Source organism: Somniosus microcephalus, chromosome 21 (genome assembly GCF_052327205.1).
Source record: "Somniosus microcephalus isolate GS21.2 chromosome 21, FLI_Smic_1.0, whole genome shotgun sequence".
Lineage (NCBI taxonomy): Eukaryota > Metazoa > Chordata > Chondrichthyes > Squaliformes > Somniosidae > Somniosus > Somniosus microcephalus.
The window spans coordinates 6,135,229-6,149,794 of NC_141007.1; the positions used below are offsets into that span (position 1 = coordinate 6,135,229).

General features: G+C 63.7%; 2 protein-coding genes across 2 annotated transcripts in view; one reads left to right on the top strand and one right to left on the bottom strand.

Annotated features, from left to right (window-relative positions):
• mrps7 (mitochondrial ribosomal protein S7) overlaps positions 1 to 14,566 on the bottom strand; it is a 1,172,241-nt gene that overhangs the window by 993,568 nt on the left and 164,107 nt on the right. The window lies entirely within an intron of this gene.
• Positions 8,706 to 14,566, top strand: part of nup85 (nucleoporin 85) — a 57,828-nt gene continuing 51,967 nt past the window's right edge. Inside the window, exons 1-3 of the mRNA XM_085964069.1 lie at positions 8,706 to 8,714; positions 9,178 to 9,331; positions 12,715 to 12,758. Coding sequence (XP_085820195.1) covers positions 8,706 to 8,714; positions 9,178 to 9,331; positions 12,715 to 12,758 — 207 coding nt within the window. The remainder of the gene's footprint in view (positions 8,715 to 9,177; positions 9,332 to 12,714; positions 12,759 to 14,566) is intronic.

Consider the following 14,566-nt stretch of genomic DNA (forward strand, 5'->3'; position numbering starts at 1 on the left):
TTTTTTCCTCTCTATCTCTACATTTTTTTACTATCATATCTCTCCATTTTTTCATCTCTCTCTCTCCATTTTTTCCTATCTATCTCTCCATTTTTTTTCATCTATCTCTAATTTTTTTCCTATCCCCTATATCTCTCACATCTCTTCTCCCTCATCTCTCTCATTCTTCTTTCCCTCCCTATCTCTCTCATCTTCTTTCCTCCCTCCATCTCTCTCATCTCTTCCCTCCCCTTCTCTCTCTCTCTTCCCATTTCTCTTCTCCTCTCATCCTCTCTTCATCTTCTCTTCCCTCTCTCTCTCTCATTCTTTCCTCTCTCTCTCTCCCCATTCTCTCTCCTCACATCCCCCCACTAATCTCTCTCTCTCTCCCCCCCTATCTCGCTCTCCTCTTCCCCCCCAGTCGCGCTCTCTCACTCCCCCCCAGTCGCGCTCTCTCTACCCCCCCAGTCGCCTCTCACAACTCTCCCCCCCAGTCCAACGCTCTCTCTTCCCCCCCCGCTCTCTCACTCTCTCCCCCCATCGCGCTCTCTCTTCCCCCCCAGTCGCCTCTCTCTCCCCCCCCCTCCTCTCCCACACATCCCCCTACTCTCATCCCCCCAGCCCTCTCTCTCCCCCCCAGTCGCGCTCTCTCTCCCCCCCAGCGCGCTCTCTCTCCCCCCCACGCAGCCTCTCTCTCCCCCCCAGCCGCGCTCTCTCTTCCCCCCCAGCGCGCCTCTCTCCCCCCAGCCGCTCTCTCTCCCCCCCAGCCGCGCTCTCTCTTCCCCCAGCCGCGCTCTCTCTCCCCCCCAGCTCTCTCCCCCCAGCCGCGCTCTCTTCCCCCCAGCGCGCTCTCTCTTCCCCCCCAGCCGCGCCTCTCTCTTCCCCCCCAGTCGCGCTCTCTCTTCCCCCCCAGCCGCGCTCTCTCTTCCCCCCCAGCCGCGCTCTCTCTTCCCCCCCAGTCGCGCTCTCTCTTCCCCCCCAGTCCGCGCTCTCTCTTCCCCCCCAGTCGCGCTCTCTCTTCCCCCCCAGCCGCGCTCTCTCTTCCCCCCCAGTCGCGCTCTCTCTTCCCCCCCAGCGCGCTCTCTCTTCCCCCCCAGCCGCGCTCTCTCTTCCCCCCCAGCCGCGCTCTCTCTTCCCCCCAGCCGCGCCTCTCTTCCCCCCCAGCCGCGCTCTCTCTCCCCCCAGCCGCGCTCTCTCTTCCCCCCCAGCCGCGCTCTCTCTCCCCCCCAGCCGCGCTCTCTCTTCCCCCCAGCCGCGCTCTCTCTTCCCCCCCAGCCGCGCTCTCTCTTCCCCCCCAGCCGCGCTCTCTCTTCCCCCCCAGCCGCGCTCTCTCTTCCCCCCCAGCCGCGCCTCTCTTCCCCCCAGCCGCGCTCTCTCTCCCCCCCAGCCGCGCTCTCTCTTCCCCCCCAGCCGCGCTCTCTCTTCCCCCCAGCCGCGCCTCTCTCTTCCCCCCCAGCCGCGCTCTCTCTTCCCCCCCAGCCGCGCTCTCTCTTCCCCCCCAGCCGCGCCCTCTCTTCCCCCCAGCCGCGCCCTCTCTTCCCCCCCAGCCGCGCCCTCTCTTCCCCCCCAGCCGCGCCCTCTCTTCCCCCCCAGCCGCGCCCTCTCTTCCCCCCCAGCCGCGCCCTCTCTTCCCCCCCAGCCGCGCCCTCTCTTCCCCCCCAGCCGCGCCCTCTCTTCCCCCCCAGCCGCGCCCTCTCTTCCCCCCCAGCCGCGCCCTCTCTCCCCCCAGCCGCGCCCTCTCTCCCCCCCAGCCGCGCCCTCTCTCCCCCCCAGCCGCGCCCTCTCTCCCCCCCAGCCGCGCCCTCTCTCCCCCCCAGCCGCGCCCTCTCTCCCCCCAGCCGCGCCCTCTCTTCCCCCCCAGCCGCGCCCTCTCTCCCCCCCAGCCGCGCCCTCTCTCCCCCCCAGCCGCGCCCTCTCTCCCCCCCAGCCGCGCCCTCTCTCCCCCCCAGCCGCGCCCTCTCTCCCCCCCAGCCGCGCCCTCTCTCCCCCCCAGCCGCGCCCTCTCTCCCCCCCAGCCGCGCCCTCTCTCCCCCCCAGCCGCGCCCTCTCTCCCCCCCAGCCGCGCCCTCTCTCCCCCCCAGCCGCGCCCTCTCTCCCCCCCAGCCGCGCCCTCTCTCCCCCCCAGCCGCGCCCTCTCTCCCCCCCAGCCGCGCCCTCTCTCCCCCCCAGCCGCGCCCTCTCTCCCCCCAGCCGCGCCCTCTCTCCCCCCCAGCCGCGCCCTCTCTCCCCCCCAGCCGCGCCCTCTCTCCCCCCAGCCGCGCCCTCTCTCCCCCCCAGCCGCGCCCTCTCTCCCCCCCAGCCGCGCCCTCTCTCCCCCCCAGCCGCGCCCTCTCTCCCCCCCAGCCGCGCCCTCTCTCCCCCCCAGCCGCGCCCTCTCTCCCCCCCAGCCGCGCCCTCTCTCCCCCCCAGCCGCGCCCTCTCTCCCCCCCAGCCGCGCCCTCTCTCCCCCCCAGCCGCGCCCTCTCTCCCCCCCAGCCGCGCCCTCTCTCCCCCCAGCCGCGCCCTCTCTCCCCCCCAGCCGCGCCCTCTCTCCCCCCCAGCCGCGCCCTCTCTCCCCCAGCCGCGCCTCTCCCCCCCAGCCGCGCCCTCTCTCCCCCCCAGCCGCGCCCTCTCTCCCCCCCAGCCGCGCCCTCTCTCCCCCCCAGCCGCGCCCTCTCTCCCCCCCAGCCGCGCCCTCTCTCCCCCCCAGCCGCGCCCTCTCTCCCCCCCAGCCGCGCCCTCTCTCCCCCCCAGCCGCGCCCTCTCTCCCCCCAGCCGCGCCCTCTCTCCCCCCCAGCCGCGCCCTCTCTCCCCCCCAGCCGCGCCCTCTCTCCCCCCAGCGCGCCCTCTCCCCCCAGCCGCGCCTCTCTCCCCCCAGCCGCGCCCTCTCCCCCCAGCCGCGCCCTCTCTTCCCCCCCCAGCCGCGCCCTCTCCCCCCAGCCGCGCCTCTCTCCCCCCCAGCCGCGCCTCTCTTCCCCCCCAGCCGCGCCCTCTCTTCCCCCCCAGCCGCGCCCTCTCTTCCCCCCCAGCCGCGCCCTCTCTTCCCCCCCAGCCGCGCCCTCTCTTCCCCCCCAGCCGCGCCCTCTCTTCCCCCCCAGCCGCGCCCTCTCTTCCCCCCCAGCCGCGCCCTCTCTTCCCCCCAGCCGCGCCCTCTCTTCCCCCCCAGCCGCGCCCTCTCTTCCCCCCCAGCCGCGCCCTCTCTTCCCCCCCAGCCGCGCCCTCTCTTCCCCCCCAGCCGCGCCCTCTCTTCCCCCCCAGCCGCGCCCTCTCTTCCCCCCCAGCCGCGCCCTCTCTTCCCCCCCAGCCGCGCCCTCTCTTCCCCCCCAGCCGCGCCCTCTCTTCCCCCCCAGCCGCGCCCTCTCTTCCCCCCCAGCCGCGCCCTCTCTTCCCCCCCAAGCCGCGCCCTCTCTTCCCCCCCAGCCGCGCCCTCTCTTCCCCCCCAGCCGCGCCCTCTCTTCCCCCCCAGCCGCGCCCTCTCTTCCCCCCCAGCCGCGCCCTCTCTTCCCCCCCAGCCGCGCCCTCTCTTCCCCCCCAGCCGCGCCCTCTCTTCCCCCCCAGCCGCGCCCTCTCTTCCCCCCCAGCCGCGCCCTCTCTTCCCCCCCAGCCGCGCCCTCTCTTCCCCCCCAGCCGCGCCCTCTCTTCCCCCCCAGCCGCGCCCTCTCTTCCCCCCCAGCCGCGCCCTCTCTTCCCCCCCAGCCGCGCCCTCTCTTCCCCCCCAGCCGCGCCCTCTCTTCCCCCCCAGCCGCGCCCTCTCTTCCCCCCCAGCCGCGCCCTCTCTTCCCCCCCAGCCGCGCCCTCTCTTCCCCCCCAGCCGCGCCCTCTCTTCCCCCCCAGCCGCGCCCTCTCTTCCCCCCCAGCCGCGCCCTCTCTTCCCCCCCAGCCGCGCCCTCTCTTCCCCCCCAGCCGCGCCCTCTCTTCCCCCCAGCCGCGCCCTCTCTTCCCCCCAGCCGCGCCCTCTCTTCCCCCCAGCCGCGCCCTCTCTTCCCCCCCAGCCGCGCCCTCTCTTCCCCCCAGCCGCGCCCTCTCTTCCCCCCCAGCCGCGCCCTCTCTTCCCCCCCAGCCGCGCCCTCTCTTCCCCCCCAGCCGCGCCCTCTCTTCCCCCCCAGCCGCGCCCTCTCTTCCCCCCCAGCCGCGCCCTCTCTTCCCCCCAGCCGCGCCCTCTCTTCCCCCCCAGCCGCGCCCCTCTCTCCCCCCCAGCCGCGCCCTCTCTTCCCCCCAGCCGCGCCCTCTCTTCCCCCCCAGCCGCGCCCTCTCTTCCCCCCCAGCCGCGCCCTCTCTTCCCCCCCAGCCGCGCCCTCTCTTCCCCCCCAGCCGCGCCCTCTCTTCCCCCCCAGCCGCGCCCTCTCTTCCCCCAGCCGCGCCCTCTCTTCCCCCAGCCGCGCCCTCTCTTCCCCCCAGCCGCGCCCTCTCTTCCCCCCCAGCCGCGCCCTCTCTTCCCCCCCAGCCGCGCCCTCTCTTCCCCCCCAGCCGCGCCCTCTCTTCCCCCCCAGCCGCGCCCTCTCTTCCCCCCCAGCCGCGCCCTCTCTTCCCCCCAGCCGCGCCCTCTCTTCCCCCCCAGCCGCGCCCTCTCTTCCCCCCAGCCGCGCCCTCTCTTCCCCCCCAGCCGCGCCCTCTCTTCCCCCCCAGCCGCGCCCTCTCTTCCCCCCCAGCCGCGCCCTCTCTTCCCCCCCAGCCGCGCCCTCTCTTCCCCCCCAGCCGCGCCCTCTCTTCCCCCCCAGCCGCGCCCTCTCTTCCCCCCAGCCGCGCCCTCTCTTCCCCCCAGCCGCGCCCTCTCTTCCCCCCAGCCGCGCCCTCTCTTCCCCCCAGCCGCGCCCTCTCTTCCCCCCCAGCCGCGCCCTCTCTTCCCCCCCAGCCGCGCCCTCTCTTCCCCCCCAGCCGCGCCCTCTCTTCCCCCCCAGCCGCGCCCTCTCTTCCCCCCCAGCCGCGCCCTCTCTTCCCCCCCAGCCGCGCCCTCTCTTCCCCCCCAGCCGCGCCCTCTCTTCCCCCCCAGCCGCGCCCTCTCTTCCCCCCCAGCCGCGCCCTCTCTTCCCCCCAGCCGCGCCCTCTCTTCCCCCCCAGCCGCGCCCTCTCTTCCCCCCCAGCCGCGCCCTCTCTTCCCCCCCAGCCGCGCCCTCTCTTCCCCCCCCTCGCGCGCCCTCTTCGCCCCCCCCCTCGCGCGCCCTCTTCGCCCCCCCGCCGCGCGCCCTCTTCGCCCCCCCCCGCGCGCCCTCTTCGCCCCCCCCCGCGCGCCCTCTTCGCCCCCCCGCGCGCCCTCTTCGCCCCGCCCGCGCGCCCTCTTCGCCCCCCCCCGCGCGCCCTCTTCGCCCCCCCCCCGCGCGCCCTCTTCGCCCCCCCGCGCGCCCTCTTCGCCCCCCCCGCGCCCTCTTCGCCCCCCCCGCTCGCGCGCCCTCTTCGCCCCCCCCTCTTCGCCCCCCCCACTCGCGCGCCCTCTTCGCCCCCCCCCACTCGCGCGCCCTCTTCGCCCCCCCCCCACTCGCGCGCCCTCTTCGCCCCCCCCCGCGCGCCCTCTTCGCCCCGCCCGCGCGCCCTCTTCGCCCCCCCCGCCCGCGCGCCCTCTTCGCCCCCGCCCGCGCGCCCCTCTTCGCCCCCCCCGCTCGCGCGCCCTCTTCGCCCCCCCCCTCTTCGCCCTCTTCGCCCCCCCCACTCGCGCGCCCTCTTCGCCCCCCCCCACTCGCGCGCCCTCTTCGCCCCCCCCCCACTCGCGCGCCCTCTTCGCCCCCCCCGCGCGCCCTCTTCGCCCCGCCCGCGCGCCCTCTTCGCCCCCCCCGCCCGCGCGCCCTCTTCTCCCCCGCCCGCGCGCCCTCTTCTCCCCCGCCCGCGCGCCCTCTTCTCCCCCGCCCGCGTGCCCTCTTCGCCCCCCTCCGCGCGCCCTCTTCGCCCCCCCGCCCGCGCGCCCTCTTCGCCTCCCCCGCCCACGCGCCCTCTTCGCCCCCCCCGCCCGCGCGCCCTCTTCGCCCCCCCCGCCCGCGCGCCCTCTTCGCCCCCGCCCGCGCGCCCTCTTCGCCCCCCCCCGCCCGCGCGCCCTCTTCGCCCCCCCCCGCCCGCGCGCCCTCTTCGCCCCCCCGCCCGCGCGCCCTCTTCGCCCCCCCCGCCCGCGCGCCCCTCTTCGCCCCCCCCCGCCCGCGCGCCCTCTTCGCCCCCCCCCGCCCGCGCGCCCTCTTCGCCCCCCCGCCCGCGCGCCCTCTTCGCCCCCCCCCGCCCGCGCGCCCTCTTCGCCCCCCCCCGCCCGCGCGCCCTCTTCGCCCCCCCCCCGCCCGCGCGCCCTCTTCGCCCCCCCCCGCTCGCGCGCCCTCTTCGCCCCCCCCTCTTCGCCCTCTTCGCCCCCCCCACTCGCGCGCCCTCTTCGCCCCCCCCCCACTCGCGCGCCCTCTTCGCCCCCCCCCCCACTCGCGCGCCCTCTTGGCCCCCCCCCCACTCGCGCGCCCTCTTCGCCCCCCCCCCACTCGTGCGCCCTCTTCGCCCCCCCCCACTCGCGCGCCCTCTTCGCCCCCCCCCACTCGCGCGCCCTCTTCGCCCCCCACACTCGCGCGCCCTCTTCGCCCCCCCCCACTCGCGCGCCCTCTTCGCCCCCCCCCCCACTCGCGCGCCCTCTTCGCCCCCCCCCCCACTCGCGCGCCCTCTTCGCCCCCCCCCCACTCACGCGCCCTCTTCGCCCCCCCCCCACTCGCGCGCCCTCTTCGCCCCCCCCCCACTCGCGCGCCCTCTTCGCCCCCCCCACTCGCGCGCCCTCTTCGCCCCCCCCCACTCGCGCGCCCTCTTCGCCCCCCCCCACTCGCGCGCCCTCTTCCCCCCCAGTCGCGCGCGCTCTTCCCCCCCCCAGTCGCGCGCGCTCTTCCCCCCCCAGTCGCGCGCGCTCTTCCCCCCCCCAGTCGCGCGCGCTCTTCCCCCCCCCCAGTCGCGCGCGCTCTTCCCCCCCCAGTCGCGCGCGCTCTTCCCCCCCCCCAGTCGCGCGCGCTCTTCCCCCCCCCGAATCGCGCGCGCTCTTCCCCCCCCCCAGTCGCGCGCGCTCTTCCCCCCCCCCAGTCGCGCGCGCTCTTCCCCCCCCCTGTCGCGCGCGCTCTTCCCCCCCCCCCCAGTCGCGCGCGCTCTTTTCCCCCCCCCCCCAGTCGCGCGCGCTCTTCCCCCCCCCCCCAGTCGCGCTCTCTCTCTCTTTCTCCCCCCCCAGTCGCGCTCTCTCTCTCTCTTCCAACAACAACATGCCCTCTAAAGACCCTCGGCACCGCCGTGGCACTTCAGCTAGTAAGGAATGAAGCAACTGGAAAATTGCAAATAGTTCTTGACATGAATCAACTGAGCGGCCTGCTGGTGGCGCTGTCCAGGGAGAGTATAAATACTCGGGCACGGGCCCAGCTTGCGCAGGACATTCTTAACAGGAACTAGTGAAGGACACAACTAGATCTCCATGTTGTAAAACAGTTGATTAAAGCTTTGTTTAACGCTTAGACCAAGTGCCTAGTAGTTTTCTTATGCCAGTTCTCCATTATTTAAGAAGGGTGGGAGAGAGAAACCAGGTAACTGCAGACCTGTCAGCCTAACCTGAGCTTTGGGGAAGTTGCTAGAATCTGTCATTAGGGACAAAGTGATTTGTGAAGGGTAAATTATGTCTGATTAATTTAGTTGCATTTTTTGAGGAGGTCATTAATAGGGAGTGTCTGTGGATGTTGTCTATATGGACTTCCAAATGCCATTTGATAAAGTTCTGCACAAGAGATTATTGGCAAAAATGAAAGTGCATGGAATTGGAGGTAACCTTGTGACATGGGTTGGAAATGGTTGGGAGATAGAAGACGAGAGAGTAGGGATAAAGGGAATGTTCTCTGAACGTGACAAGTGGTGTTTCCTGGGGATCTGTACTGGGCCTCCGCTTTTCACTATATATATTAATGACTTGGATGAAGGAATAGAGAGTTCTATATCCAAGTTTTGCAGAAGCCTAAGTTGGGTGGTTCCGTTAGTAGTACAGATGGGAGCCGGAAGTTACAAAGGGGCATAGACAGACTGTGGCAGATGGAGTTCTATGTGGGGGAGTGTGAGGCCATCCACTTTGGAACCAAGGAAGACAAATTGGAAATAACAACAGAAAATGCTGGAAAAACTCAGCAGGTCAGGCAACATCCGTGGACAGAAATTTGAGTTGACGTTTCGGGTCGAACCCTTCTTCAAAACTGGAAAGAAAAGATAGATCGGAGGCAGGGCTGCGATCGGACAAAAGAATAAAAGAAACAAAAGAAGTTAAAAAAAGAGACAATAAAAGGTATTAGAAGCTAGACGAGATGGTAATAGGCTGAGATTAGGTGTAAAGTGTACTGGCAGGGCAGGAGATAGCTGTCAGGTGTGAGAGAGAAACAAAAGGAAAGGCGGGGGGGGGGAAAGGAGTGGAAAAATTACAAGAAAAAATGAAATAGGGGCCGAGGTTATGATCTGAAATTGTTGAACTCGATATTGAGTCCGGAAGGCTGCAGAGTGCCTAATCGGAAGATGAGGTGCTGTTCCTCGAGTTTACGTTGAGCTTCTGTGGAACAATGCAAGAGGCCAAGGACGGTGAGGTCCGAGTGGGAATGGAGCGGTGAATTAAAATGACAGGCGACCGGAAGCTCGGGGTCCCCCTTATGGACTGAACGGAGGTGTTCCGCAAAGCGGTCACTCAATCTGCGTTTGCAAAATTGTGATAAACTAGGAACTGTGGATGAGCAGAGAGATTTGGGAGTCCATGTACACAAATCATTAAAACATTGTGACAAGAAGCAATGAAAAAGGTGAATGAAATGTTGGCCTTTCGCTGTAAGGAGGCTGGAATGTCAAGGGGAGGAAGTTATGCTTTGAGTTGAACAGAGCCTTGGTCAGATCTCGGGATTTGGCTCCCTCAGTAGCTGGTGGGTAAAGGCATTGAGCCATAACAAGCAAGCAGCGAGGCCCCTGGTCTTATTCCTGGGTCTCTCCTGGGGTATCTGATCTCGGTTCACAAGATTGGGAAAGATGAGAAAGGCTGTTTAGTTTATCCTCATTCAACCGTTCAGAAAAATGCGCACCGTCCTGTCGCCCACTAACTGGCGACTGAAGAGTCCAACTCCACATCTTGGCCCTTTTCTGACACCCCTCCTAAATGAGCCTTTCAGCAGTTTCTAACTCCAACCTTTGTCCAATTGTCGCGGTTTTTTCTGAACTCTTTCACATCTTGCATGCTCTGATGAGCCCCTCGCTTGCCTGGAAATGCTCTAGCTGGAGTTGGCATCCCTTGGGAAGGTGGGGAGGTGGTTTTATTTCTACGTGGTAACAGATGGTGATTTTTGTTGCAGGTTAATCCACATTAGCAGGAATTACCGTTCGGTGATAAGAGCTTACCTGGAGGAACTGCACAGAGCCGCAGGATCTGGTAAGCTGCAGACAGATTCATTACATGCCAGCCTCCCAAAGCATTGGGAACTTCAGAAAGCAATGCCACTCACCCCTTTCTATGCTTTGTGCTTTTTAAATTGTTAAAAAGCTGCTCATTTTCTTTCCTGAGTAGGCCTCGTGGAAGGCACCGTTCTATGACAAGCGACCTGCCCGCACCCAATAACCGTCCTCTCACAGCTTCCACGATGGCTCAGAGAGTTTATCCAGGGAGTCGCTGAGGCATCAGGGAGCTTGCAGGCTGCACTCGCACATCCTGGAGGTGTCAGAGAGCCGCGGGTTCAAGGGATGTGAGCCAGCTTATCCAGGGAGTACTTGAACCATGCAGTCCAGGAAAGCCCCTAATTTGTGCTGAGAAAGAAAGACTTGCATTTCTATAGCGCCTTTCACGACCACTGGACGTCCGAAAGCGCTTTACTGCAAATGAAGTACATTTTTTTTTTTTTTTAAGTGTAGCCACTGTTGTAATGTAGGAAACACAGCAGCCAATTTGCGCACAGTAAGCTCCCACAAACTGGCCCCAGGACACCCTGCTCTTCTTCGAAATAGTGCCATGGGATCTTTTACGTCCACCTGAGAGAGCAGACGGGGCCTCGGTTTAACGTCTCATCGAAAGACGGCACCTCCGACAGTGCAGCGCTCCCTCAGTGCTGCACCTCCGACAGTGCAGCGCTCCCTCAGTGCTGCACCTCCGACAGTGCAGCGCTCCCTCAGTGCTGCACCTCCGACAGTGCAGCGCTCCCTCAGTGCTGCACCTCCGACAGTGCAGCGCTCCCTCAGTGCTGCACCTCCGACAGTGCAGCGCTCCCTCAGTGCTGCACCTCCGACAGTGCAGCACAGTCTGAGTTATGTAATTACAGACGGAGTGAAGGGAGGGGAGGGGAGGCTAAAGTTGGCCTCAGCACCCTGGAATTAGGCAGGTATGAATCACTGCGGAGCCCTGCTTCTGTTTGCTGTTGAATGACTATGTGTATGTCTGTGTATGTACCTAGGGAAAGTCGAGGATTAGACCAGTCCATTCAGCCACCTCTCCAATACACAAACCCTCCCATTGTAATGTCCATCCTCTCAAATGTGCCTCATCTACCCTATGGCAATTATATTCCGTAAGTATTGCCCTCTGGGTAAAGAGAATCTTCCTAATTGACAAGAAACTTAACTGGACCAGCCACACAAGAGCAGATCAGAGGCTGGGTATTCTGCAGTGAATGTCTCGCCTCCTGACTCCCCAAACCTTTCCACCATCTACAAGGCACAAGTCAGGATGTGATGGAATACTCTCCACTTGCCTGGATGAGTGCAGCTCCAACAACACCCAAGAAGCTCGACACCATCCAGGACAAAGCAGCCCGCTTGACTGGCACCCCATCCACCACCGGTGTACCGTGGCTGCAGTGTGTACCATCTACAAGATGCACTGCAGCAACTCGCCAAGGCTTCTTCGGCAGCACCTCCGAAACCTGCGACCTCTACCACCTAGAAGGACAAGGGCAGCAGGCGCATGGGAACACCACCACCTCCAAGTTCCCCTCCAACTCTCACACCTCCTGACTTGAAAGTATATCGGCGTACCTTAATTGTCGCTGGATCAAAATCCTGGAACTCCCTCCCTAACAGCACTGTGAGAGTACCTTCACCACACGGACTGCAGTGGTTCAAGAAGGTGGCTCACCATCACCACCTCAAGGGGCAATTAGGGATGGGCAATAAATGCTGGCCCTGCCAGTGATGCCCACATCCCAGGAACCAATTTAAAAAAATAAAAAAAAAGCTGTTTTAAATTTCCTTTTTTCAAATTCATATTTATGTTCTCTGGCCCTTTCTTGACATAATTAATATTTGAGGTTTACTTTCTGCCATGTAATGTTTTCTATCCCTCAAAGAGCTCCCTCCTTAATCTCTTTTTTTTTCTAGACTGTAGTGCTAGAGCTTCTCAAATCTTTCATCATAGGTCATACTATAGAATCATATTGCACAGCACAAATGGCGACCATTTGGCCCATCGTGTCATCTGCTTTGAATATTTATTCACTTTTCCCTTATAAGATGCATTGGTCCTTGCCTCAACCACTCCCTGTGGCAAAACATTCAATACTCCAGCAACCCTCTGTAGAAATAAATTTCTTCTAATCCCTCTCCTCACTCTCTTAGTGAGAATTTTAAATTGATGATTCCTTGACACTGACTCCCCAACCAGAGGGAATGATCATTTTCTATTTACTCTTTATCAAAAGCTTTCATAATTTAAAAACCTCTATTAAATCTCCTCTTATAGTTCTCTGCTCCAGTGGAAACAGTCCCAGTATCTCCAGTCTCGCCTTATAACTATAGTTTCCCACCCCTGGCATCATCCTGGTGAATCTACATTGTACGCTCTCTCTGGCTTTAATGTTTCCATAATGAAGTGTCCAAAACTGCACTAATTAAAATTTTGTATAAATTTTTCATTACTTCTTTACTCTTGTGCTCGATTGCATCTATACTCTCATTCCTGTTTCTCCTAAAATATATGACCTCACTTCTCCACATTAAATTGTATCTGCCACCTGCCTGCCCATTTCATTAACCGCTCTGTCCTTCTGAAGTGTTTTATAGTCCTCCTCACTGTTTGCTAAACCTCCTACTTTTGCGTTGTCAGTAAATTTCAAGATGGTGCTCCATATATACCTGTCCAAACCTTCTGTATATACTAAGAGATAAAGTGGACCCAGCAGTGACCCTGGGGTACACCACTTGATTCAACCCGAGCAACACCCATTTACCCTAATTCTTTGTTTCTTGTCTGTCATCAACTTTCTATCTGTGCTGCTTCATTTCCTCTTATAGAATCATGCACACAGAAGGGGGCCATTCGGCCCATCACACCTGTGCTGCCTCTTTGCAAAAGCTCTCCGATTAGTCCCACTGTCCTCTTTCCCCAGAGCCCTGCAATTTTTTTCCTTTTTAAGTATTTATCCATTCCCCTTTGAAAGTTACTATTGAATCTGCTTCCACCGCCCTTTCAGGCAGCGCATTCCAGATCACAACAACTCGCTGTGCAAAAAAAAAAAAAATTCTCATCTCCTCTCTGGTTCTTTTGCCTTAAATCTGTGCACACTGGTTCCTGACCCTCGTGCTAGTGGAATTTTTGTAATGAGCCTCTTGTGAGACACCTTATCAACCTGCTTCTGAAAATGTATACATACCACATCAACTGCATTCCCTTTGTTCAATCATATACTTCCAAAAACCACTTTCATCGTAGTTCATCCCCATTACACTCAGCCTCATCGCCCTTCCCTGCACCCTCTCCAGTGCCTACGTTCTGAATTTCCGATTATTTTAGTGTGCGTAATCTGCTAAGAAACATTTTTATTTTCCCAGTTTTCCCTCGTGATCCAGCCGTTTCGATGCAGTATGAGGACCAGGTACGAGACTATTCGAGCACGGTTTAGTTAATGTTCGGTTGGGGTGTGGATTGGGCTGAGGGGGAGGTGATTCCTAGGATCCACATCTATCGCTGACGGGGTTTTCTTGCGCTAGGAGTGCAAATGAGTTATGTTCACGATGATGTGAGCAGCGCTGACAAACGGATCTCCTCTTCCCCTTCAGGGGCTGTCGAGTATTCAGGCTGTAAGGTGCTGTACTACTGGAGTGGCCAGAGGGAAAGGTTTGCTATTTAGAACTTTTCACTTTAAATTCCCTCGACCGTTTCCCCTCCTTTTTCTAAAGGCATTGAACCCTCGCTGGGGACCGGCTCCATGGTCGCTGAACCCTCGCTGGGGACTGGTCCATGGGCACTGAACCCTCGCTGGGGACTGGCTCCATGGGTGCTGAACCCTCGCTGGGGACCGGCTCCATGGGCATTGAACCCTCGCTGGGGACTGGCTCCATGGGCATTGAACCCTCGCTGGGGATCGGCTCCATGGGCATTGAACCCTCGCTGGGGACCGGCTCCATGGGCGCTGAACACTCGCTGGGGACCGGCTCCATGGGCATTGAACCCTCGCTGGGGACCGGCTCCATGGGCATTGAACCCTCGCTGGGGACCGGCTCCATGGGCATTGAACCCTTGCTGGGGACCGGCTCCATGGGCATTGAAACCTCACTGGGGACTGGCTCCATGGGCATTGAACCCTCGCTGGGGACCGGCTCCATGGGCATGGAACCCTCGCTGGGGACTGGCTCCATGGGCAGTGAACCCTCGCTGGGGACTGGCTCCATGGGCATTGAACCCTCGCTGGGGACTGGCTCCATGGGCAGTGAACCCTCGCTGGGGACTGGCTCCATGGTCGCTGAACCCTCGCTGGGGGACCGGCTCCATGGGCACTGAACCCTTGCTGGGGACCGGCTCCATGGGCATGGAACCCTCGCTGGGGACTGGCTCCATGGGCGCTGAACCCTCGCTGGGGACCGGCTCCATGGGCATTGAACCCTCGCTGGGGACCGGCTCCATGGGCATTGAACCCTCGCTGGGGACCGGTCCATGGGCGTGGAACCCTCGCTGGGGACTGGCTCCATGGGCATTGAACCCTCGCCGGCTCCATGGGCATGGAACCCTCGCTGGGGACCGGCTCCATGGGCATTGAACCCTCACCGGCTCCATGGGCATTGAACCCTCGCTGGGGACTGGCTCCATGGGCGCAGAACCCTCGCTGGGGACCGGCTCCATGGGCACTGAACCCTCGCTGGGGACCGGCTCCATGGGCATTGAACCCTCGCTGGGGACCGGCTCCATGGGCGCTGAACCCTCGCTGGGGACCGGCTCCATGGGTGTTGAACCCTCGCTGGGGACCGGCTCCATGGGCACTGAACCCTCGCTGGGGACCGGCTCCATGGGCACTGAACCCTCGCTGGGGACCGGCTCCATGGGCATTGAACCCTCGCTGGGGACTGGCTCCATGGGCGCAGAACCCTCGCTGGGGACCGGCTCCATGGGCACTGAACCCTCGCTGGGGACCGGCTCCATGGGCATTGAACCCTCGCTGGGGACTGGCTCCATGGGCATTGAACCCTCGCTGGGGACCGGCTCCATGGGCGCTGAACCCTCGCTGGGGACCGGCTCCATGGGCATTGAACCCTCGCTGGGGACCGGCTCCATGGGCGCTGAACCCTCGCTGGGGACCGGCTCCATGGGCATTGAACCCTCGCTGGGGACCGGCTCCATGGGCATTGAACCCTCGCTGGGGACTGGCTCCATTGGTGCTGAACCCTCGCTGGGGACCGGCTCCATAGA